This window comes from Dasypus novemcinctus, chromosome 8 (genome assembly GCF_030445035.2).
Source record: "Dasypus novemcinctus isolate mDasNov1 chromosome 8, mDasNov1.1.hap2, whole genome shotgun sequence".
In the NCBI taxonomy this organism is placed as follows: domain Eukaryota; kingdom Metazoa; phylum Chordata; class Mammalia; order Cingulata; family Dasypodidae; genus Dasypus; species Dasypus novemcinctus.
The window spans coordinates 108,391,479-108,417,458 of NC_080680.1; the positions used below are offsets into that span (position 1 = coordinate 108,391,479).

Consider the following 25,980-nt stretch of genomic DNA (forward strand, 5'->3'; position numbering starts at 1 on the left):
TAGAATTCCATTCCTTTTCCTTCAGTGCATAATTTTTGAATGTTTACCTTTTGGTTACCATGGGGCTTAAATGTAACATCCTTAGTCTATAAACATACTGTTTTATTTTATACCAATGTAATTTCAGTAGAATACACAATCTTAAATATATGTACCCACCCCCCCCCACCTTTATGTAGTTCTTGTCACAAATTATGCATTTACACATTATGAGTCCAAAATCACTGATTTATCATTACATTTTATGAATTTGACTCTTGGATCCTATAAGAAGTAAAAAGTGGAGTTAGAAACCAAAAATCCAGGGAAGTGGACTTCACCCAGTGGTCAGGGCATCCGTCTACCACATGGGAGGTCCGCAGTTCAGACCCCGGGCCTCCTTGACCCATCTAGAGCTGGCCCATGCGCAGTGCTGATGCGTGCAAGGAGTGCCGTGCCACGCAGGGGTGTCCCTGCGTGGGGGAGCCCTGCATGCAAGGAGTGTGCCTCATAAGGAGAGCTGCCCAGCACAAAAGAAAGTTCAGCCTGCCCAGGAATGGCACTGCACACACGGAGAGCTGATGCAACAAGATGATGCAACAAAAAGAAACACAGATTCCCGTGCCGCTGACAACAGAAGCAGACAAAGAAGAACACACAGCACACAGACACAGAGAACAGACATCTGGGGTGGGGGAAGAAGGGGAGAGAAATAAAATAAATAAATCTTTAAAAAAAAGAAACCAAAAATCCAGCGATACTGTCATTTATTTTTACCCTTGTCATTACCCTCACCAGAGAGTTTTAGTTTTTGTTCAGTGTATTTTTATTTATTTTAAAAAGATACATAGATTACATAAAATGTTAATTAAAAATATGGGGGATTCCATATGCTCCACTCCCCACACCACCCATTTTTCCCACATTTTAACAACTTCTTTCATTAGTATGGTACATTCATTGTAATTAATGAACACATTTTGAAGCATTGCCACACAGCATGGATTATAGTTACATTGTAGTTTACACTCTCACCTATTCCATTCTATAGGTTAGGCAGAATATATAATGCCCTGTATCTGTCTTTGCAGTATCATTCAGGATAATTCCAATTCCTAAAAATACTCCCATATTGCACTTCTTTTTCCCCTCTCCCTGCCTCCAGTAACTCTAGTGACCACTGCCTCCACATCAATGATATAATTTTTTCCATTGCTAGAATCATGATAAGTCTGTGGTAGAATACCAGTAAGTCCACTCTTGTCCATATTTTATTAGCTTTATTTTTTTGATGGCACCTTCTGTCTGTTTTCTGGTATCCTTACCTTTTAACCAGCAGAACTCCTTTTAACATTTTTTGTATGGTCAGTCTAGTGGTGACAAAATCCCTCAGATTTTGTTTATTTGAGAATGTGTTAATCTCTCCCTCATTTTTTACAGAACTTTTTGCCCTATACTGAATTCTTGGTTGGCAATTTTTTTTCCTTTCAGTACTTTATGTCATCTCATTGCCTCCTTTTTTTTTTTAGGATTTATCTTTTACTCCCCCCCCCCCCCCATTGTCTGCTCTCTCTGTCCATTCACTGTGTGTTCTTCTGTGTCCACTTGTATTCTTGTCAGCAGCACTGGCAATCTGTGTCTCTTTTTGTTGCATCATCTTGCTGCATCAGCTCTCCATGTGTGTGGCGCCACTCCTGGGCAGGCTGCACTTTTTTCGCAGGGAGCGGCTCCCCTTATGGGGCACACTCCTTGCGCATGGGGCTCCTCTACACGGGGGACGCCCCTGCGTGGCACAGCACTCCTTGTGCACATCAGCACTGTGCTTAGGACAGCTCACCACACAGGTCAGGAGGCTCTGGGTTTAAATCCTGGACCTCCCATGTTTTAGGTGGACGCTCTAGCAGTTGAGCCAAATTTGCTTCCCCCCATTGTCTTCTTGCCTCCATGGTTTTTGATAAGGAATCAGTACTTTTATTGAGTTTTCCATGTATATGTTGTGTTGCTTCTCTCTTGTACCTTTAAGAATTCTCTTTTATCTTTGATTTGATAGTTTGATTAATAATATGTCTTGGTATGACTCTATTTGGGTTTATTCTGTTTGGAGTTTGTTCATCTTAGATTTGTATATTCATGTCTTTTGTTAATTTGGGAACTTTTTAGCCATGATTTTTTCAGGTATTCTTTTTGTCCCTTTTTCTTATTCTTCTCCTGGGACTCTCATAATGCATATATTGACACACCTGATTGTGTTCCTCTGGTCTCTTAAGCTCTGTCTACTTTCCTTCATTTTTTTTTTTTCTTTCTGCTCCTCAGAGTGAACAGTTTGAATTGTTTTATCTTCATGTTCTCCAATTCTTTCTTTTGCGAGCTCCAATCTGCTGTTGAACCCCTATAGGGTAGTTTTTAATTTTTTGCTTTATGATCTTCTCTATTTGATTTCTTTTCATTATTGTTACCTCTTTCTTGGTATTTTATTTATATTCATTTGTCATTTTCCTAAATTCCTTTAGTTCTCTGTGATTTCCTTTAGTTCTTTGAGCATATTTAGGACCATTCTTTTTAAAGTCTTTCTCTCATATGTCAAGGTCTCATTGAAGGTGTCTAAAGCTTTATCCTCCTTTTCATAGGCTGTTGTTTACTTCTTTGTAAGTTTTGAAATCTTTTGTTAAATACCCTGACATCTTGATATTTTAAAGTGTTATCTCTGAAATTTAGACTGAAGCATCTGTTCCTTAGGCTCATATCCAGCTAATGATATACCATAGATTTCCTTGAATTCCAGGATCTAACCAGAGAGAGTGAGAAAGAAGGAATATATTTCCCAAACTTTGCGTATTGGCCTATATATGTGTTCTCCTTCAGAGCATGGCTGTTTTAACAGTGAGTTTAGAGAACAGTCCAGGTCAAAAGCATAGGGTACTACCCAGTCTTTTCTACACATATGTCTTGTTCTGAGCATGTGTATGTGTCCTTAGCAATTCTGCCATTAACACATAACTTGATTGTCCCCTTTTCCCTAGGAAACAGTGTTTCCTCACTCTCCAGAGAACTACACTGCATGTTCCATAGCCAGTGGTCCTTTGCTTCAGGCAGCTGCGCTTTAACAGTTCTGCATTGTTTGGTGAGAGAGCTCTGTGAGCTGCCACTAAGCTCAGGACAAGTTTCTGGGATGGTGAGCCTGTGATGAGTGTCCTGGTTCAGTTATCAGGCTGCCAAAAGTGAAGATGGCCCAGACATGCATGTACCTTGCTATGTGCATAATGGTTATTCTGCTCCATTTGGAACTAGGACCAGGGAACTGCGGTAGGATCCTGGGCCAACTCCGCATCTAGCTATTGAGGGGATGGGAGAAGGAGCAGTAAGGATGCCACGAGATCTTACTCCTTTTAAGTTGTCTTTTTATTGACTCAACCTGTAGTCTGTTACTGGAATCCTTTATTTTCCAGAGCTTTGGAGAGAGATGGTTCTGTAAGTTCTTGTTTATTGTTTAAAGTTTCTGTGGATTGATGGAGCCCTGGAATATCTTGTTCTGCCATATTGATAACACCCTGCCATATAGTTTTAAAAGTTTTATCAATTTATACTCCCACTGTCTGGCTTTTTTTATTTTGCCATTTTGAAGTCTTATAATATTATCCTAATCATTGTAGAAAAATGAGTTGAAAAATATTTTTTTTATTTATCGGCTATCCTGTCTATTATTTACCTGTTTTTCTGCTTGGTTTCTCATTTTTCTTGTTGATTTGTATGAATTTTGCATGTCTTCCAGAAACTTATCTTTAATTATATGTGTTGCAAATAGTTTCTGCCAGTTTATGACTTATTGCTTCATTTTCTTCATAGTATTTTTATGTAGTCAAATTTATTTACCTTTTCCTTTATATTTGTGCTTTTTCCATTTATTTATTATCCTGAGGTCATGAAGATGTCTACCTATATTCTAAAGTTTTTTGGTATTTTAGTAATTTTGTTTTGAAATAAATTGTAGTAAGAATACTACAGACTCTCCTTTTTATATATTCTTTATTCAGATTCCTCATTGCTTTATCATCTCTGATTGTATAATATATGCACATATAAACACACACATATATATATATTTTCCTGAACCATTTGAGAGTAAGTTACAGGCATGATGCCCCTTACTTCTGAGTGCTCCATATATATTTTCTTCTAAGAGCAAGGATATTATATATAGTTCTGTTATCAAAATCAGGAAGTTAACATGTACATAAATGCTATTATGTAATCTGTAGACCTTGATTAAATTTTGCCAGTTTTGAAAATAATGTCCTTTATTACAGAAAGTTTTTCTGGTTCAGATCCAAACTAGTACCATGCTAGTTTATTTGACATATCTCTTTAGTGTCCTTTAATTTGAAATATTTTTTCATTCTTTGTCTTTCATGGCCTTACCATTTTTGAAGAGCACAGGTTGGTTATTTTCTGGACCGTCCATTGATAAGGATGTCTGGTTTTTCATCATGAGTGTATATTTTGTCTTTTTAGAAAAAGAGAAAAAAAATACCTCAGAAATGATGGGTCTTTCTCTGTTCATCATATCTAGATGATGTGTTTTTCCTACTCCTGGAGGTGTTGACTTTGATAGCTTGATTAAAAGTGGTGTCTGCCACATTTCTTCCCTGTAAAGTTAGTATTTTTTCCTTTGTGATTAATATCTAGAGAGATACTTTAAGACTATGAAAAATATCCTGTCACTCATCACTTTCTACCTGCTAATTGTTACTGATTGTTGCTGTGTGCCTGTTTACTAGTTCCATCATTCCTTTTACATTTATTAGCTGGCATTCTGTTAAAAAAATAAAACTCCTTTAACATTCTCTCCCTACCCCACAGCCATTTATTTATTGATTCATGTCATTATAGACTCATAGATTGTTACTTTATTTTATGGGCTATAATTTCTTACTGTGATTATTCATTTTGTGCTCAAATTGTCCCAGTGGGAGCTTTTTTACTCTGGTTTCTGTGTCCTTTTTGCATGTTCCCATCATTGTTTGAGCACTTCTTACTTTCTTACACAAAATATGCCCTTGTCATCCCCTCCTCCCCCACCTTTTTTTTCCTCTTGAGTTACCGGGACAAGTATTGAAACCCGGGACTCATCGTATGTGGGAAGCTGGTGCTCAATCACTGAGCTTTACACCTGCTCCCAAAATGGCAGAGCTATTTTTCTGTGTGTCCATTTTTGTTTTTTTTGTGGGGTTTTTTTGGAGGTGCTGGGGATTGAACCTTTTACATGGGAAGCAGGCGCCCAGCTACTGAGCTATACACTGGCTCCCTTCCCTTATCTTCTTTACCTTCCCTGTCCCAGCCTTGGAATCAGCCATTTTTCTAAGGAGCCTGGTTCCTTTTAGTGAAGAATAGTATTAAGAATCAAAATCTAGTTACTAGGTAAGCTTATTTCTAACTGGGCCTCATTACTTCTCACTCTAAATCAGGGGTTCTTAACCTTTTTTGTTCTACGGACCCCTTTGCCAGGTGGAAACCACAAACACCATCTCAGAATGTAGCAGCAATAGTTTTATAATATTCCATTAGTGTCAGGTCTAACAACCATAATTTCAAAGTATGGATGAGTGTAAGCGATTTTTCAAGATATGCAACAACTGTAATGTTATGAAATGAGTACTACTATAATTTTTCCATACTGTTCATAAATGAAAGAAATGCTAGATTTCATTCAGAGAAAATAAAGATAATATTGAGTTGATTTTTTATATTTTTTAAATTTTTTTTTTTCAGTTCAAACTCACGGACCCCCTGAAATCTTTCCACAGACCCCTGGTTAAGAACGCCTGCTCTAAACAGATATGATTAGGATATGTACATGGGTGTTGCCTTAAATATGTATTCTTCTATGTGTTTAAAAAACACCTATGTGTTTAAATTGGCACCTCCAGTTCCAATCCTAGCACTCTTTCATATTGATAACTCTTCTCCAAGACAGAGAAATCTGGTTCCCATTACTTGCTTCTTGCTCAGTCCTAGAATACACAAAAAGTAGTTTCATAATTGTTAACCTATATTTGTTTACAGGATTTTGTTAATTAGTCTGAAGGCTTGCAGATTTTCATTAGTCTGAGGATTTATAGTTTCATATAAATATAGTATATAGTTAATTATTGTGTGTAGGTTAAAGTTCCTTTTGTTAATTCGTTTTCCCTTTGGTTTTATTCCATAATTTGACTATGATGAGAATCATATTTTTCTGTTTGTGTTACATAATAGATTATTTTTTTCTAATATCACATTTTAAAAATGTTTCCAAAGTCAAAATTATACAAAAATTGATACTCAGAAAAGTCACCCTCCCACTCCCAACCTTTCCAACTCCCTATTAAAAGTTTTGCTTTTTGCATTATAGAACATGCTCTACCAGGAATTTTTGTGTGTTATGTGAGAGTGTGGGTATGATTGTTTCTCCCCACACATGATAACCAATTATCCTTTTATAGTTAATTGAAAAATCTCTTTTCCTCACTGATCAACAGTGCTTACCCCTATCATATATCAAATTTACATAAATGCTTGGGTATCTTTATGGATGTTGTTCCATTGGTCTAGTTGTCTTTCTTTGTCATTATCATAAGTATTGATTTCTGATAGACTAAATCTTTTTACCTTGTTCTTTCTCAAGAGTATCTTTGTAATTCTTGAACATTTACACTTACTATGAATTTTAGGTTTAACCTATGTTCCTAAAAAAACAAAACAAAACAAAAGCTCTTGGGATTTTGATTGGGATTGTATTAACTTTATAAATCTATGAGAAAATAATTGACATCTTTACAATAGTCTTCCAGTCTTCAAACATTATGCATTTCACCATTTGTTTGGGTGTTCTTTAATATCTTTCAGTAAAGTTTGGTGGCTTTTTCTCCATAAAGGTCTACATATTTTTTGTTATATTTATTGCTAACAGTTTTGTGTTTTTTATTTTATTTTACCTGGTATATTAGAGTGGTTAAGAATCATACTTTTCTGTTTCTTATTTTGGGCTCATTATTAGCTATATAACCTTGGAAAAATTGCTTAATTTATCAGCAGTTCTATTTCTTTCATCTGTAAAATATGGAAGTAGTAGTATCTAACTAGTAGGTATGTGATGAAGATTAAATGTGCCAATGTGCATAAAGTGTTTAAAATGGTGCCTGGTTTAAGTACTATTTAAGTTTGAACTATCGTTGTTTGGTTTCTAACTGTTGCTAATATATAGAAATAATAGTGTTGTTGCCACTCAATTTCATATGTAGCAACCTTGATAAATTCTTATTAATTCTTGTAATTTGCCTTTTTTCTTAAAAAAGTTGAATGTGTACCTATAATATAACCCAGCCATTTTACCCCAGGTATTTAACCAATAGAAATGAAAACTTAAGTCCATAGAAATCTATTAACATTTGCCTTTTTCATTTCTCACTTAAATTTTTTTTTAAGATTTATTTATTTCTCTTCCCTTCCCCCCCCCATCCCAGTTGTATGTTCTCTGTGTCTATTTGCTGCGTGTTCTTTGTCCGCTTCTGTTGTTGTCAGTGGCACAGGAATCTGTGTTTCTTTTTGTTGCGTCATCTTGTTGTGTCAGCTCTCCGTGTGTGCGGCACCATTCCTGGGCAGGCTGAACTTTCTTTCCAGCTGGGCGGCTCTCCTTACAGGGTACACTCCTTGCGTGTGGGGTTCCCCTATGTGGGGGACACCCCTGCATGGCAGGGCACTCCTTGCGTGCATCAGCACTGTGCATGGCTCAGCGCCACACAGGTCAAGGAGGCCCGGGGTTTGAACCGTGGACCTCCCATGTGGTAGACGGATGCCCTAACCACTGGACCAAGTCTGCTTCCCTAATTATTTTTAACACACACCCCATTCAAACTCTCTTCTATAGATTTTGAGGGACTGTAATTCATGGGTTTTCTTATTTCCAAGGTTGTTCCCTTTTACTTTTTTACTTTTGGTGTAGCTCTTCCTTCTCTTAGTACTTAGGTAGCCTAATATTCCCAGACTCAGTCTTTAGTTCCCTTATCTATTGCCTTATGCCTTTTTTTGGGAATTCTTATCTGTATGGCTTTCATGTTTATTTCTAATGATGATTTACAAGTCCTTGTCTCTACTTAGGTTATTTATTCTGAGTTTGCCCTCTCCTTTCCACTTGTGGGCATTTCCATTTAAATGTCTTAGCATCACCTGAAACTTGACATGTCCAAAACCAAATTAATCATCCTTGTACTAGAACTAACTCCTCTGTTGGATTCCCCTGTTTTTGTTGATGGTATTCAATCACCAGATTCCCTAAAGGAAAGTGAAGAAGATCTGTACTTTTTTAGCATCTAATATACATTAAGCACTGTGCTTTTCAGTTATATGTCTAACTCAAGTTCCACGTCCTAAGAAACCTTCTCTAATCAGTCACGGTGAAATTTCTGTGATCCTTTCATAGACCACTTGTACTGTTTGGTGATTTTCATTTAAAACAATAATGTAAATACGGATAAGAATCTCAGTGTAGCCCTATTCTTTAAAAACCTACTGTAGCAGAACTATACTTTTGAGCCTTGAACCCAGCTGTTTACTTACACATTAGGGATCATGTGTTGAATAAATCTTTACAGCAAAATCTTTTTATCAGTGATACACTCTCATATAGCTATTTTATATTGTTTTGATAACCATATTTGTAGAAGGTAGTATATTTATTTTAGCTTCTCTTCTCCATTAGGTGCACCAGGTATAATTTCCTCACCATATGCAGGGGCTGCTGGATTTGCCCCAGCCATTGGATTTCCTCAAGCTACAGGTAACTTTTTTTTTTTTTTTTAAGATTTATTTTTTATTTATTTCTCTCCCCTGCTCTCCCCTTTCCCGCCCCCTCCCCAGTCTGCTCTGTGTCCATTCGCTGTGTGTTCTTCTGTGTCTGCTTGGATTCTTGTCAGAGGCACCCAGAATCTGTCTCTTTTTTTGGCATTGTCTTGCTGCTTCAGCTCTCCATGTGTGTGGCACCATTCCTAGGAAGGCTGCACTTTCTTTCATGCTGGGCGGCTCTCCTTATGGGATGTACTCCTTGTGCGTGGGCATCCCTATGTGGAGGACACCTCTGCGTGGCATGGCACTCCTTGTGCGTATCAGCACTGCGCGTGGGCCAGCACATCACATGGGTCAGAATGCCCTGAATTTGAACCTTCGACCTCCCATGTGGTAGGCAGATGCACTATCTGTTGGGCCAAATCCGCTTCCCCACAGGTAACTTTTTAAAAATTGAATTTGAAATGATTTTTAAATGACAGTTCTACATGTTTAGGAACTTATTTATGAAAAATTTTATCATATATGAAGGATTCACAATAAAATCATGTACATCAACCATAGAAGTAGCTGATTGTATGATGCCCAACTTGGGGAATTTTTTACATATCCAATTACAATGATGGCATTATTTGTAGTTTTTATTCATTTGAAGCACCCAAAAGGCTAATTGGTAGGTATTTGGAAGTAATGATATACAGTTTCCCTCATTTTTTGGTATTTCTTTTAGGCACTATGTATAAAATACTCTATTAGATCCTAACAATGATACAAAAAGAGTAAAAGAGGAATCCTTTCTTGATAAGACTTTTAAGATCTAATAAGGAATATATATACCCACCCATATATGCATATATAGATACATAGTATAATAGGCTTACAAACAGTAACAAAAGTTATCCAAAGTTAGGATTTGTTTTGGAGGGGAAGAGGACAGTCCAGTGTGGATTTCATGTAGAAGTATCCAACCCAAGAATGTGGTCTACACAGTTTTAATAATCTTTTTTTCAGCAGTATGTGTGATGACCTTGCTTAGATTGTCAAGCAGAATAGACTGAATATAAAATGTATTGCAGCTTAAGTACATGATTTGTGATGCAGTGGCCTGATTCTGCATTATAAAGAATTTTAAGCTTAGAGAATCAATAAATTAAGGAATGGGTTCATTTTTTAAAATAAATTAGAGGTTTTACCTTTAAATAATTTTTAAGCAACAGAACACAAATTAGTAGCTGGACCTTCTCAAAAGGTGTGCTATTTTAATTATTGTGTATAGTGTCAATATTCAAGTATTGTAGGACTTACATTAGTTCCAGAACAATTTGAGAAATTCAGACCTCTAAAAATTCTAGCTACAAGATAAGGCTGAATTCAATAAATCTATTGTTGATGGTAATAATGTTTAGTAGCACTTTACAAGTTACAAAATGTTTTTCCCACATAGTATGTCATACAGTACCATATGCTTCTAACTTCTATTTAAGGACTTTTTAAATGTCTTATTTTTTTTTTTTTATGGTGGAAGTCAGTATGAAAGTTACATCCACTTTAAATGTCTTTTTTTTTTTTTTTTATGGTGGAAGTCAGTATGAAAGTTACATCCACTTTATGGAAATGTGCTGTCAAGAAACAAATGGAATACTAATGGCTTTTTTCAATGATCAGTGAGTTCAGTTACTCTGTAAAGTACCATATGAATAATAAAGTATGAATATGATCATGTCGACAGCTAAGAAACTCAGCCTCTATACAAGCTCTATAGGGCAGAAAATTGGCCATTAATACCATGTGGTAACCTTGATACATTTTCTTCTATTTTTTTTTTAAATTTATTGAAATATATCACTCATACATAAACATACATAAACAATAAGTGTATAATAGTTGTGAACTTACAAAACAAACATATATAACATCAAACAAACATCTATAACATTTCACCCTACCACCAATAACTTGAATTGTTTTTAAACCTTTTTAACTAAGTATTGCTACTAAACAAAGTATTTTTCCCCCTAACCGATCCATTGTTATATCATTTATATATAAACTTATATAAGCAATTAAGTGTATAGTAAAAGTTGTGAACTTATAAAGCAAACATGCATAACTTCATACAGGGGTCCCATACATTAACCCTCTACCAACACCTTTCATTGTCTTGAGACATTTGTTACAAAGTATGAAAGAATACTGTCAAAATCTTACTACTAATCATAGTCCTTATCTTATATTTGGTGTGTTTTTCCCCCAACCCACCCTATTATTATTTTTTAAATATATTTTTTTATGACAGAAGTTGTAAACTTATAAAACCATCATGCACATGTGCAGAATTCCCAAACAACACCCCTCCATCAACACACCACAATATGGTGTGTCATTTGCTACAGATAAAATAATATCATCTGATTGTTAACATGTTCATAGTTTACAGTTGGCTGACATTTTCCATACTGCCTCAGTATCAACACAGTACATCTTTTGCATAGATGCAAGAATGTTATTACTACTAACCACAGTCCATAGGTCACTCCAGCTGTATTTTTCCCATGCTTCTCCACATTCCCAACACTCTGCAGTAGTGGTATACATGTGTTCTTGCTAACAAAGGACACTTGCATCTGTACCATCAACCACAATTCTCACCCACCTCTTAGTTTACCATGCTATCTATATCTAGTTCTTAGATTATTCTCAAGCATTCTGTCAATTGGCATTTACATAACTAGACTACCATTTTCATTCACATCCCCATTTATAAATTAGCTGTTACTATGTGTTACCATCCACTCTATGTATTTCCACAGTTTTACAGTAAAGCTAATTAAAATTTCTGCATAAACATTAGTAGTCCTCTCAGTTCTTCTCTTATCTCCTTTAAGAACCTACCACCTACCACCAGGTCTTGAAGACATTTTCCAGTAATTTCTTCTAGAAGTTTTATGGTTCTTGCTTTTATTTTTAGTTTTTCATCCATTTTGAGTTAACTTTTTGATAAGATGTGAGATAGGGGTCCTCTTTCCTTCTTTCAGCTCTGGATGTCCAATTTTTTCAGCACCATTTGTTGAAAGGATTGTTCTGCCTGAGCTGTGTGAGTTTGAAAGGATAGTCAACAATCACTTGACCATACCTGTGAGGGTCTGTTTCTGAACCATCAATTTGGTTCTATTGGTCTCTTACGTCTGTCTTTACGCCAGTACCATGTTGTTTTTGCCACTATAGGTAGGTATTATGATTTAAAGTCTGGAGATGAGGATTCACTTTTCCTTTTTAGCTGTTTCTGGTTATTCAGGACTCCTTACCCTTCCAGTAAATTTAATGATCATGTTTTCAGTTTTTTCTTTAATGCTGGTGGAATTTTTATCGGGACTGCATTAAGTCTGTATATCAATTTGAGTAGAATTGGCATCTTAATGATAGTCTTCTAATCCATGAGCATGGAATGTTCTTCCAGTTATTTAGGGCTTTTTTGATTTGTTTTAACACTGAGTTGCAGTTTTCTGAATACAAGTGCTTTACATCATTGGTTAAGTTTATTCCTATTTGAGTTTTATCTCTCATATTTTATTTTCACCATTCTTTAGATGCTTTTAGTTACTTTTATTGATACAGTCTTCATTTCTAGACTCTCTTCCAGGTCCCTCTCTCCTGTCTTCTCTTTTCAGGCTCTAGCACACCCTTTATTATTTCTCTTCTATATTTTTGTTTTTGTCTTCATCTATTTACTGAAATTATATCAGGTATTAAAATTCTTCAGGTAGTTAGACTATGAAATGCTTTTGATGTTTTTAAAAGGTCTGTCAGTCCCAGCTGTTCCTGGAGCTCTTGGTCCTCTCACAATCACCTCCTCTGCTGTCACTGGAAGGATGGCCATTCCTGGGGCCAGTGGGATGCCAGGAAATTCTGTTCTCCTTGTCACCAATCTCAATCCTGATGTGAGTTGAAAAGTATTCTATATAAATAGTCTTTCAGAAGGGGCTGTAAAAGCTTATGATCTAGGGTTGTATTCTAATTTGTTTTCATTTGTTCTTTTGTATTCTAATTTAAATATTTATGTTTGATTTAAGGATTTTATTAGAAGTCATCACAAGTATATGTAGAAGCAGCATATAAAAGCCATTATAAGTAAATTTATTTTAAATTTTAACTTAAATGATTTAGTCAGAAACTTATATTTTATATTATCCTTTCAAACAGCTTATCACACCACATGGACTTTTTATCCTGTTTGGTAAGTTAACTTTGCTATTTTTAATATTATCTATGGAGGTGAATTGACTATATTCATTCACTCAGTAATATTTGTTATTACCTCTGTATGCCAAGCAGTGTGTTTGACATTGGGAATAGAGTAGTAATATTAAGTACTTAATAAGTAAAAATTACAGTTAAGTTTTATAATAGGGGAAGGGTGTAATAGGAGTTTATAACTAGCCAAGGAAATGAAGGAAAATCTACCAATAGAAATAGTAATCTATTTCTTATTTAAATGAGTAAGATTTAGCCAGGCAGAAAGGGAGACAAATGTGTTTTCATAAATACAAGCTGGTGAGAGAGAGATCCTGGAACATAGAAATTAAGGAAATCTGGTGGAGGGTTTAAGGGAGGGACATGCTAAAGCTGTACAGATGACTAGGGGCAGGGTCATGAAGGCCTTTCTAAAGTTTGGTTTTAACCAAAATGAGTCTTCTAACTTTCTAATGGTGTTCTCTTCTCAGTTCAAAGTAATTAACATGTTCTCCTAATTTACATATGATTATCTATAAATTATATTCATCATTTACTAGTGATGCATAGTATATGTATACAAAGCTAGAAATAAAATATAAGAATGAGAGCATGAAATAAGTAGTATTTAACATTTTAAAGATTTTTGTTAGGTAGAAACCTTTTTCTAAAAAAAACTATTAAAATTTAGTAAGAAATATTTAGTAGGCTGTTATTTTTTAAATCTTTTTCTTTTTGATTCAGTGTTCAAATGTAATGCTAAATTCACTTTATTTCAACAATTCATTTTAATAGTTGTCGTAAGTGAAAAAGATACCTGTAAAGATATGCAGTCAAAGTAGAAGTGTTTTATTGTTGTTACATTTAATTATGATTCTAATTTTTCAGTCTAATCCATTAATTTTTGTTGTATTTTGTTTAGAAAAGTTCCATTTTTCCTGTTTTGAATAAGTTAATCTTGAAAATTTACTGATACTCATAATATGGAAGATTTTTAAACGGAATAGAAAATTGTTTCCAAGTTTTTTGTGGGGATGATTGTTTTTTTTAATAGCTTTTTTGAAGTATAAGTTAAAACCTTACATTGCACCTGTGGTTTTTAGTAAATTTAGTTGTTCATCTATCACCACAGACAAATTTTAAAACAGTTCATCACCCCAGAAAGACCTCTCATTGCATTTGCAGTCAGTATGAAAATTTTTTATTCAGTAACTAAATCATGTATTAATGAAAACTTTTTCATATTTCTCTTTTCTAGAAGTAAACTTCTCACTTATTTTAAAAATATCTCATTCACCTTGAAGAACAGATTGTATGTTTTTAGTTTTAAAATGTATCTACTTCAGCCACCGTCATTAGAAGGGCAACAAATTTGGAACACATGCCTTCTTGGTTAAAAAAAAAGTTCATCTCTAAGTTCAGTCACTTTTTAAGTCCTCACCCACAAGAAAACCAAGACTCTTATGTGCTTTGAGTATTTTCATTATCATTCTACCATGACATTACAAAAGTATGGTAATGATTATATTATTTAAAAATATTATTTTTACAATATCAGTGATATCATATAGTGCATAAAGTGAAATATATGCTGAATGCAAAAAAAAAAGAGATAATGCTCTTCACATTGTAGCACCTCCAGCTTATGATTTTATCCATATATTAAAAGTTAGTACAACATGTTTTTTCATATAGTTTTATATAAACAGATCAGTATAAATAAGAGTTGATTATTTTCTTCCCACATCCCAGTGAATCATTTTGCATGCCCTCTAGGATTTGGGACCCACTTTGGAAAACACAGTATAGATAAATTGGATTGAATGAGAGGAGGAAAAAAATTTGAATGTAATGAGAATTGATTAGGAGGCTTCTGATTTAGGTGCATGTGTTTAAAGAAAAGTAGAGAGCAGAAGATGACTTTCAGGTGTCTTACTGATGTGATGATGCTGGTATCATTTCCCCATAGAGTTAGTGAGCGCTGGAAGTTAGGAGAGGAATAGAGAGTTGAATCAGTTTGAGACATGTTAAGGTTGAAGTGTTTATGGGACCAAGTGAAAAGGGTGAGTAGATGAATAGACCTTGCGCTCAGGGAGAGCTACAGGTTTGGGAGCTTAGATATTAAATTGCCCAGGGAGAGTGAGTAGTATGGGAAAAAAAAGCCTTCTTTAAATGTATTTAGTAAAATTAATTAAATATTACATAACCAGACACTAAAATGAATTCATTTTTTTTTTTAATTAGGAGTTTATGGTGATGTACATCGAGTGAAAATTATGTTTAATAAGAAAGAAAATGCCTTGGTTCAGATGGCAGATGCAAATCAAGCTCAACTAGGTACTAATGATTAATAATAAAAATGATAGCTTGCATTGTTATTTGTGAGTTTTCCTTCAAAATATACAACTAGCTAATAGGAAAATAATTTTACGAAGAGTGCTTCCTTATGCATATGTCTTCATCATTATTTGGACCTGCTTATATTTTTAAGATGAAAAAATATTTTTTACTTCTTGAGGTCTGAACAGAGTTCATTTATCTTATTCAATATATTGTTGATGTTTAGAACTTTGACTCCAGGGTTTTTCCATTAAGCTTAAGACAGTAAATGTGACTTGTTTTGTTTGTTCATTTGTTTTCCTTCAAATTAAATTTTCTAGAACTGTTATGTGGTTTTTACTTGGGCAGACTTTGTAGCAGTGGTGTAAAAAAGTGTCTTAACAAAGCCTCCCTGTTACTAAGATTTTTTAAAAAATATTTTGCTTGAAGTTATACTAACAGATTCAATAATCATTTCCTGAGCAACTGTTATGTTCCAGGCACTCTACTAAGATGGTAATTATTTCTTGTTTTTTTAAATTTTGTTTAATGCTATTATTATGCTTTTAGTATAGTAAAATCCAGTCATTTACTGTTTTTGTATAACAGTTTTTATATTTAAAACTATTTAACCCTCAAATGAAGAGTATTCTTTTAATGACTAAACGAAAAGAATTTGTGGTAATTAGACAAATATTACTGAAAACTTGTCTTAATGACCAGATTTTATGTATTTTCTTTCTTTGTGTTAGCGATGAACCATCTGAGTGGTCAGAGGCTTTATGGAAAAGTGCTTCGTGCTACACTGTCCAAGCATCAAACAGTTCAGCTTCCTCGAGAAGGACAAGAAGACCAAGGTCTGACTAAGGATTTCAGCAATAGTCCTTTGCATCGTTTCAAAAAGCCTGGCTCTAAAAACTTCCAGAATATCTTTCCACCATCAGCCACTCTGCATCTTTCCAACATCCCGTATGTACCTAATTAGTTATTATTCATTGAAATGATTACTCTTTTATGATATGTGACTTGGGAAAAGTAATAAACTCAAATTATTTTGACTTAGATGTCCTGGTTCATAATAGAATAATAGAATAGTTGCCATAATGTCTTTTTTTTTTTTTTTTAAAAGATTTATTTTATTCCCCTCACCCCACCCCGGTCGTCTGCTCTCTGCGTCCGCTCGCTGCGTGCTCTTCCCCGTCCGCCCGGTTGCCGTCAGCGGCACGGGAATCTGCGTTTCTTTTTGTTGCATCATGTTGCGTCAGCTCTCTGCAGCACCATCCCTGGGCAGGCTGCACCCTCCCTCATGCCAGGCGGCTCTCCCTACAGGGCGCACTCCTTGTACGTCGGGCTCTCCCCCACGCGGGGGACACCCCTGCATGGCAGGGCACTCCCCGCGCGCATCAGCACTGCACGTGGGCCAGCTGCACACGGGTCAAGGAGGCCCGGGCCCAAACCGCGGTCCTCCCACATGGTAGGCGGACGCCCCAACCACTGGGCCAAGCCTGCCGCCCCCCATAATGTCTTAAGAAAAATAAATCTCTAATCATAATATACTCCAAAAGCAAGTTATCAGTTTTTTAAAATTTCCTTTCCAAACAGATAATTAGCAGCTAGTTAACTTCAGTTATAAAAAAGCATAAAAATAAGTTTATGCAGAGAGATTCCATTGGTATGTACTTGTCCATCCCTTTGTAAAAATAAGAATTCCTAAGTAACCAGGATAGCAAAATCAAATTAATTGATGTATCTAAGAACTTGTTAAAAATGAATTCTGGGAAATGATGTGGCTCAAGCAGTTGGGCTCCTGTTTATCATATAGGAGGTCCAGGGTTTGATGCCTAGGGCCTCCTGGTGAAGGTGAGCTGGCCCATGTGGGAGTGCCTCCCCCTATGCAGGAGTGCCGGTCCACACAGAGAGCTGGCACAGCAAGATGACACAAGAGACATAGAGGAAAGACAATAAAGAGACATAACAACAGGGAGCTGAGGTGGTGCAAGAAAATGATCACCTCTGTCTCACTCCAGAACGTCCTGGGATCGGTTCCAGGGAATGAGAATACAAGCAGACACAGAAGAACACACAGCAAATGGACACAGAGAGCAGACAATGGGGAAATGGGGGGCAGAGAAATAAATAAATCTTAAAAAAAAAAAAAAAAAGAATTCCTTACTTTTTATCTACATGCTTAGAAGCCATTTGTATCAATTACTTAAAAGCTAAAAATTATTTTCATGTGATCACTCCCTAGGTCTCTTTATCGACCGGTGCTATAGCTGATTTGCTCTTTGGTTTTCTTCTAACCTGGAAGTCAATCAGCTACAGCCCACTGGCTAAATCTTTCTGTTTTTATAATGCCTATGAGCTAAAAATGATTTTTAAATTTTAAAATGGTTGGAAAAAATTTTAAAAGGAAAGGGTATTATATTAGTCAGGGTTCTCTAGGGAAACAGAATCAGCAAGAGATTCCTGTCGATATTAAGAGATTTTATCAGAGTCTCTCATGTGCCCATGGGGATGTACAAGTCCAGGTTCCGCAGGCAGGCTGCAGCTAGGGGCTACATTGAAACTCCAGTGAATGTCCTTGATGAGTTCTGGGACACATTGGCTGTCAAGCTGGGAAATTCTCACTCATTGCTGGAATCACTTCCCCTTTTAAGGCATTCAACTGATTGGATAAAGTGTCACTCATTCCTGATGACAGTCTCCCTGATTGATGTAATTGTAATCAGCTGTCTATGATTTACCATTGCAGTAAATTCAATGGTGACTGAAGTCCATAAATGCCCTTGTATTACAATTAGCCCAGTGTGCTTGCTTGACCAAACAGCTAGACACAATTGCCTGGCCGAGTTGACACATTAGCCTAACCATCACAGGTATTTTATCCATAAATAAAGTTCCATGGAACACAGCAACTATCATTTGGTTACGTGTTGTCTATGTCTACTTTTCTGCTACAACAACAAAATTGAATAGTTGAAAGAGAAAATATATGGCTCACAAGGCCTAATATATTTACTATATGGTCCTCTACAGAATATACCTATTGATCTGTTTTAATCCTTCAAATTTTTACCTACAAAAATGGCAATTTCGTGTAATTTAATACATAATTTAGGGAACACTTTGAAAAGGAGGGGTAAAAGCTATGGTGTGTGTGCATGTAAAATTTAAAAGCTGAGCGGAAGAGAAAAGGGTAAAAATGCTAAAACATTGAGAATGAGAATGGGAGCTGAATAAGAATAGGAAATAACTGTTCAAAATAGTGTTGAGTGCTTAGCCTCCCAGCTAGTCTCTGGTTACGCTACATAGAGAAACCTTGAATTTGAGTTGGGCAGTGGATCAAACCTCATGCCAACTAGGAAACTTGGAGGAGTCTAGATTATATGAATCTAGAAACTTAACTATGGGCAACATATTTAGGTACTGAAGCAGGCTCCAGTCTTTGTTAGTTTCTTAAATACAATACATCATGCAGGAACTGGTCTCCAGTTGCCTCTTACATAAGATGTGTAGGTACAAGGTATAATTTTTGGGCCATTAGTCCCCATAATAACCTTTGTTATTTTTTTAATTTTTCAAAAAAAATTATTGAAGTATGTCATTCATACATATCATAATAACCTTTTGAAGTAAGATCATTAATTTCATTTCATCATTGAAACTGTGACTCAGAAAGCATAAGTAAGTTACCCAAAGTGGCATTCCAAGTGGATAAGGAATAGAAAGTGAATTCAGACCTATCTCCCTGCAAAATCAGTTATTATTCCTTTATACCATCTGAGCTAGCAGTCAAAAGGAGGCTGCTTTTTTTTTTTTTTTTTAAAGATTTATTTTTATTTATTTAATTCCCCTCCCTTCCCCCGGTTGTCTGTTTTCTGTGTCTTTTTGCTGCACAGGTCTTGTTTCTTTGTCTGCTTCTGTTGTCGTCAGCAGCATGGGAAGTGTGGGCGGCGCCATTCCTCGGCAGGCTGCTCCCTCCTTCGCGCTGGGCGGCTCTCCCTATGGGTGCACTCCTTGCTCGTGGGGCTCCCCTACGCGGGGGACACCCCTGTGTAGCACGGCACTCGTTGCGTGCATCAGCACTGCGCATGGGCCAGCTCCACACGGGTGACGGAGGCCTGGGGCTTGAACTGCGGGCCTCCAATGTGGTAGACGGACGCCCTAACCACTGGGCCAAAGTCCGTTTCCCGGAGTCTGCTTTTTTTGGTTGACTCTCGTGATAGACCACTGTATTAGTTATCTACTACTTCATAACAGGTCACTTCAAAACTTAGCTTAATACAGTAATAAATATTCATTATTTCCTATTTTTCTATGTGTAGTTTGGCCTGGGTTGTTTTGACTGAGAGTCATTCATAAGGTTGCAGTTAGGATGTTAAGCTGGGCTACATTTATCTGCATTCATGACTTGGGCTAAAGGATTCACTTCCAGGGTGGCTCACTAATGTGCCTGGTTGGTAACAGAAGGCTCCAGTTCCTTGTCACAAAGACCTTTCCTTAAGTGTTGTCATGAAATGGCAGCTGGCTTTCTCCAAAGAACTATTCAAGAAAAGGCAAGGCAGAAACCACAATGTCCCTGTGACCTACCCTCATGAGTCAATGCATCATCCTTTCCACAGTATCCTAATGGTTACACAGGGCATTCTTATTCAGTATGGGGGAAAGCTACCCAAGAGCGTGACTATTAGGAGGTGAGAATATTTGGTTGCCATCTTCTTAGAGCCTATCTGCCCCATCTACCTATTCAGAATAACCCTGAAAGTAATTGAAAATGTAGACCTCTGGACTATAGCAGACAAGTGAGAGGTAGGGAAGTAGCTTAGGAAGTGCTAGATAATCTCTGAAGCTAGTGATGTGGATAATAATTACTTTGAAAGAATGAAAATAGAAAGATTATCTTGTGTTTTATATACCTGCCCATGTCTTCTTCGAATATTTGAAGACAAAAACTCCATTTTATGAGGACACGTATATATCAATCATTAATACCTTATAGGGCACTTCCAAATCATGTCTTCTTTGCATGGCTTAATTATTCTGTTTGGATTGTGAAATACTTTGGGGATTTGATAATTGCTTCAGTTCATCTTTGTTTCATATAAGAATTGGGGCTGAGGTGGTTAACTATACCCTCTGATGTTTTCACAGCCCTTCTGTTACAGTGGATGATCTGAAGAACCTTTTCACAGATGCTGGCTGTTCAGTGAAGGCTTTTAAATTCTTTCAGTAAGTCCTTTTAAGGAATACAGTATTATTATTTAATATGTATGCTGATTTTAAAGAACACTTTACTGATATCTTCTGGGGAGTTGAAGGGATTTTGGAAGCAAAATAATCAGAATTTTAAAAAATGTATTTCTTATACCATTTTCAGAAAAGATCGCAAAATGGCACTCATTCAGTTGGGATCTGTGGAAGAAGCAATCCAGGCCCTCATTGAGCTTCATAACCATGATCTTGGAGAAAATCATCACCTCAGAGTTTCCTTCTCAAAGTCCACAATCTGACTTTTTTGTGAAATTTTCTCCTAAGACTGGACCATAATTTCAGTAAAACCTTCAGACATAGACTGAAGCAGCTCAAGACCATTTCTGCCTCTTTCACAAAAATAACTATTAAACTCTTGCTGAGTTTGATATTCACGTATATTAAAAAAATCAAGGGGTGTTCTCTTTTTCCATTTTTTCCCTGCCAGTAAATAATCAAAGTTTGTTTTTCTTTACACCATAATTTCTATGAAAATAACCTTCAAGGAAAAATTAATTCCCTGTATTAAATTGAATTTCAAGAGGACAGACTTTCTTTTAGTTTGGGTCCAGATCAGCCTTATTACAACATTTCTAAACTCTGTATTTTAAAAAACGTAAATATATAGACTTTTAAAATTACTTTATGTAATTTAAATTACTTATGACCAATTTTTAAACTTTATGATTCAGGAGTTTGACCCCCATAGGAAATTATGTTCACTTATAATGTATGTCAATTATTTGCCATATATTTGCAGTTATTATACATAAACAAGTTGAGTTATATTGTAAGCAAATTTATATAAACTTGCAGATTTCCTTTCCTTGATTCCGTACCCGACTGGAAGACACTCCTTTGAATAATCCATATCTTTTAACTTTTTAAGACTAGGGAATTGAAGTGTCTCAACTGTCCCCAGGGAAATTAAGTGGAAACCAACCAGGATCTATTAAGATCAAAATAATTAATAATTTTATTAGGAAAAAATCATGTTTTAAATTTTGAAAAGAGACTTTGTCAAGTAATACCACATGATCGTAATATCACAGTGAGATTTAAAAGGAAAAATAATCCTACTTATAAACTACTTTTTTACAGTTGTTTTCAGAAAAAAAGTTTACAGTCTTAAGGAAAATATTCAGGTCTATCATATGGTTTGACAGATTTTTTAAAAGTTATTTTTGGTAAGGTCTTCTTTTAGAAAAAAAATTAATCTCAAGGGGTTTTTGTACCACTATAATCTCTAATACTTATTCAGAATTACTGTGTATTTACTTAATTTCTTATTATGTGCCTTATTATGTGCTTATGATACAATAGGTTAGTTTTATCTAAGTATCTTGAAAGCTGTATTGTGGGCTTGGTGAGCATTTTGTTTTTTTTTCTTTCCCTCTTTTGGTAAGGATTTTAAAGATTTTTTTCATTGCAATTTTAAATGGTTTTCAATAAGAAATAGTTTTTATTCAAATTTTTGGTGCTTTGGTGCAGAAATGGGGCAGGGATTGGTTGGGGTGGGATGAATGATTTTGGGAATAACTCAGTGCTTACCTGTAGGCCTCTACACATTATGACTGATAGCATACCAATTTGGGACTATAAAATGCAGTGTCAGTTTCTGGATGTCATCTGATCTTTATCACCCATCAGAATTTGTCTCAGGATTACTTGTGTTTTTTTGTTTTTTTGTTATTTCTTTTCAGTACTCAAGTGAGAACTTGCTTTTCGTTGTTAATATAACTTCATTACTGAGTGCCCACATATTTGGAGTATGAGAAAGTGGGTTCTTTCTCATACTCTTCTTTTTTTGGGTTGAATGTAAGAGTAAGATTACATTTTAATGTTGCTTCAGTAATTGTATTATGTAAATTTGTTTCTTTTTAAAAAGAAACTTTGCTTTTTCTAAATTATTTTTTCAGTGCTTGATTCAAATTTTAAAAACAGAATTTGTAAAAGGATCATTTTTGTCCTTCCCCTTTATACTTTTCAGATTTTCAGAATGGCTCATCTCAACTTTACAAACAATGCTGTATTCCAGCCATTAATTTGAACACAGGAAGGTTCTAAAAATGTTATAAAAATTTGGAGACTGAAAAAAATACTGGTTCTTGAGAGCAGAATTCATCCAACACTGAGCAACAGTTAGTTGGTCAAATAGGAAGGGGTATACTAAATTGAGAGCCTTCAAATGAATCCATTTAGTATTGGCTGAATAGATGTGGTATAATCATTTATCCAGGTTTTTTTTTTTATTTTTCACCAAAACCACCGAGTAAGGAGAGGGAAAAATTTTTTCTTTGAGAAATCCTCCAAATTTTTCTTCATTTTTTCCTTCCACATAGCACTGTTATAATTATCAGAGACATAATTAAATTGGACTATTTAACTTGCTTTGGTTTAGGAATTACTGTGTAATTTATTAATTTATGATTCTCATAACATTCAGTGTAAGTGTAGCAAAAGTTCCTGGTAACAAGAAGGGAGATCATAATGGTGTTGAATGTAATTTTGAAGCAGGGAATGGCCTTTAAATCTTGAGAGAGAACATTTGAATCCTTTTCAGGGATTTGTGTATATATGTGTGCGTGTGTATAGATAAGTGTATATACATACATACACTCTTCTAATATTGTACATACATATGCACATAACATACATTTTAATTTATTGACAAAATCAAATTAAGATTTGGAAAGTGGGATGTTCTTGTTTAAAAATAGGGTGTTTGAAACCATCAGTTTGTGTCTAAAATTAGCTGTGGCACATGGATATTGTCCATATTGGTCTTTTTGCTGTTTGAATTATAGAGGTCTACAGACTTTGTGTTGGCATAGTTTATGTAAAAGGATTAAAAAATATCAGGGTGGTGGCAAAACTACATCTGTGTATTTTTGTTTTGGCATGCATTTATTAGATACCTTTGAAACTGGTTTATTTTTGCTGTTGATCTGTCATAGTGTCCTATTTTTAAGTTTATTCACTTTGTTTTAAGGAGTGTTGTCTTACTTTTGAAGATGTCTTGACTTTTACACAGAATATATTTATTCAGGACTTTAAAAAATAGCAGTACATGTTTAACAGTAGCAATTTTTTGCCAAAAAAAAAAAAATTCAGTTTTGAGATTGAAATAACTTGTGTAGCAGCAAAATGTGTTTTGTGTAAAGTACAGATAGAAAAATGACCTGATATCTTAATTGATAACTTACTGGCAAGTATCAGAATTACTACCCAGTGGTCCTACAAAATGCCATAAATTATTTGTTTAAGACTAAAAATTGTAATCAGTTATTTACTAGAGTGAGGTTTCTGATTTTGCTGTTGAAAGTTGCAGCTCTCTCAGTTTGAAAACCACAAAGTCTGCCTGCATAATTGCTTATAGGAACATGTTCCTTCTTTGTCCCACTAAGGATGGTGATACTATCGGGTGCAGTCTCTGCTTCAGTAATCAGAAGTAGCTTTCATGGATATCTCTGTGTTCAGTTTCATATAAACTTTTCGGACGTCCAAGCCATTAGGCAGCAATGTTTATACAATGAGTATATATCATCACATACAATTTCTCTTCTCTTCCCGCTAAATAAATTTGGGCAAAAGATGACAAACTCAAACATAAAGGTTTTTTTCCAGTGAATCCTTTAAAAACCTATGGTTTACCAAACTATCAGATTTTCTCTTAGAAAACCTAATGTGTACTGCTATTTTTAAGACCAAGAAGAGACAGCATGACTATGTGTGAAAGCATTTTTCTTAGCCTTTCCTTCATCTTGAACTATTGTTATCTGGAATAAAACTGCCGGATTTAAAATATTCTATTCAGTTTAGATTGCACAAAGTTTTTCCTTTAAAGAAAATATAACTCAGCTGTCTTTTAAAAGAGCTGTATTGTTATATACAAGACTATTTGCAGTCTTTTTTCAGAGCAAAGTCTAACAACTCGTGAATGGTTTAAAAATAGAAAATTACTAAAATATTAGTTTTGGGGGTTTTATAGAGGGAGAAAAAAACAAAACAGGACCAAAGTTTATGTGCCTTCTTCAGTAGTCTTAATTGACCTTTTGTCCCTATTTCAGACTAAGGTAGGTAGAATCCGTGTTCTGGTTTTCAGGAAATATGTACGATATAGTTTATAAAGAATGTTGTCCCACAGATTATTCATACAAGCAAAGAATTGTAACTGTATAAATGAGGTCTCAGTTACACTTTTGCCTTTATCACATACTGTTCATTATATAGCATTGTACAGGTGTCCAAGAACAGAGCTGCTCTAAATCTTTGTTAAATCTTTGTGGTGGTTATCTTAGTTTTTATAACCTGAGGCATATGTTCCAGAGAACAGGGATATTTGTCTGGTCCAGTGACCTTGGTGATAAAAGTTATGATTGAAAGCTACTTATGGCAAGCTTAAATCTGCACTGTAAACAGATTTTTTTGGTTGTTTTTGGTTCTTGGGTCTATGTAGTAGTTAAAACAGATATTTAAATAGCTGTTTTTTGGTATCATTTTAAAAAATCACATTCTGTTCTTTTTTCCCCTTACCATTGTAGTACAGAGCTTTTAAAATTCATCCCACATCCTAAAAATACTAATTATAAAGATTGCTGACCAAGCAAAGTTTTACATCAAAATGTCACCTCATTGCTCTGACCAAAGACTGTCTGTTCTGGTTTTAACTCCTCTCTGTTAAGTTTTTTTTTTTCCAAGCTCCTTTCTGAAAGAAGACCCAGTGCAAAGCGGCCTTTACTTTCTGTTTCCTATTGGTGAATAGACTACTTAGAGAAAATGGGAGTTTAAATGTGAACAGAATGGATTAAGATGACAAGGTTTAATGGGCATTTTCAGTACAGTACTGTATTCAATGAAAAAAAATAGCACAGCTAGGAGCCTCTGACATTGTCTCATGTTTTATGTGGTCTGTTCATAAAATTCCCTTTTTTCCGTTTGTAAGAGTGTTCATCTAACAGAAGAAAATGCTGTAAATATTTGTAACAACATTTTTTTTAACCAGGCCAAAAAAAGGAAAAAAAAGGGTTTTGGGAACAAGTTAACATATAAAGTCGTTTTATATAAAACATTGATTGTCTTGTATATTTTGATAAGCAGCAGTACCAGCTTTCATTTGTAATAGTTTGTGGCATTGGAAGAAAAGGATTCTGTGATTGTTGAAATGAATTATGTTATAATTGCAAAGAGAAGATGAAATATTAAAAAACATATTTTCTAAATGTGTAGTGCATGGTTAATTCAAGTTTCTGTACACTACAGTATATTCCATTTTCTTTCAGTTTGTATATTTGCTGACTATTACTTGATATCTCTAAATCTCTTTTCCTAACCAGTATAGCAATGTAGCATGCCTTTTAATAAATGTCATGACATCTGTAC

At 35.2% G+C, this 25,980-nt stretch overlaps 1 protein-coding gene across 11 annotated transcripts in view; it reads left to right on the top strand.

Moving 5' to 3' along the window:
- PTBP3 (polypyrimidine tract binding protein 3) overlaps positions 1-25,820 on the top strand; it is a 130,259-nt gene extending 104,439 nt beyond the window's left edge. For all 11 annotated transcript variants that reach the window (XM_071217059.1, XM_004463906.3, XM_012527345.3 and 8 more), the window contains 7 exons: positions 8,714-8,791; positions 12,595-12,734; positions 12,997-13,030; positions 15,271-15,363; positions 16,098-16,314; positions 20,500-20,577; positions 20,726-25,820. In XM_071217059.1, the coding sequence (XP_071073160.1) occupies positions 8,714-8,791; positions 12,595-12,734; positions 12,997-13,030; positions 15,271-15,363; positions 16,098-16,314; positions 20,500-20,577; positions 20,726-20,858 (773 nt within the window). In that variant the 3' untranslated portion in view covers positions 20,859-25,820. The remainder of the gene's footprint in view (positions 1-8,713; positions 8,792-12,594; positions 12,735-12,996; positions 13,031-15,270; positions 15,364-16,097; positions 16,315-20,499; positions 20,578-20,725) is intronic.
- Positions 25,821-25,980: the final 160 nt, after the last annotated feature.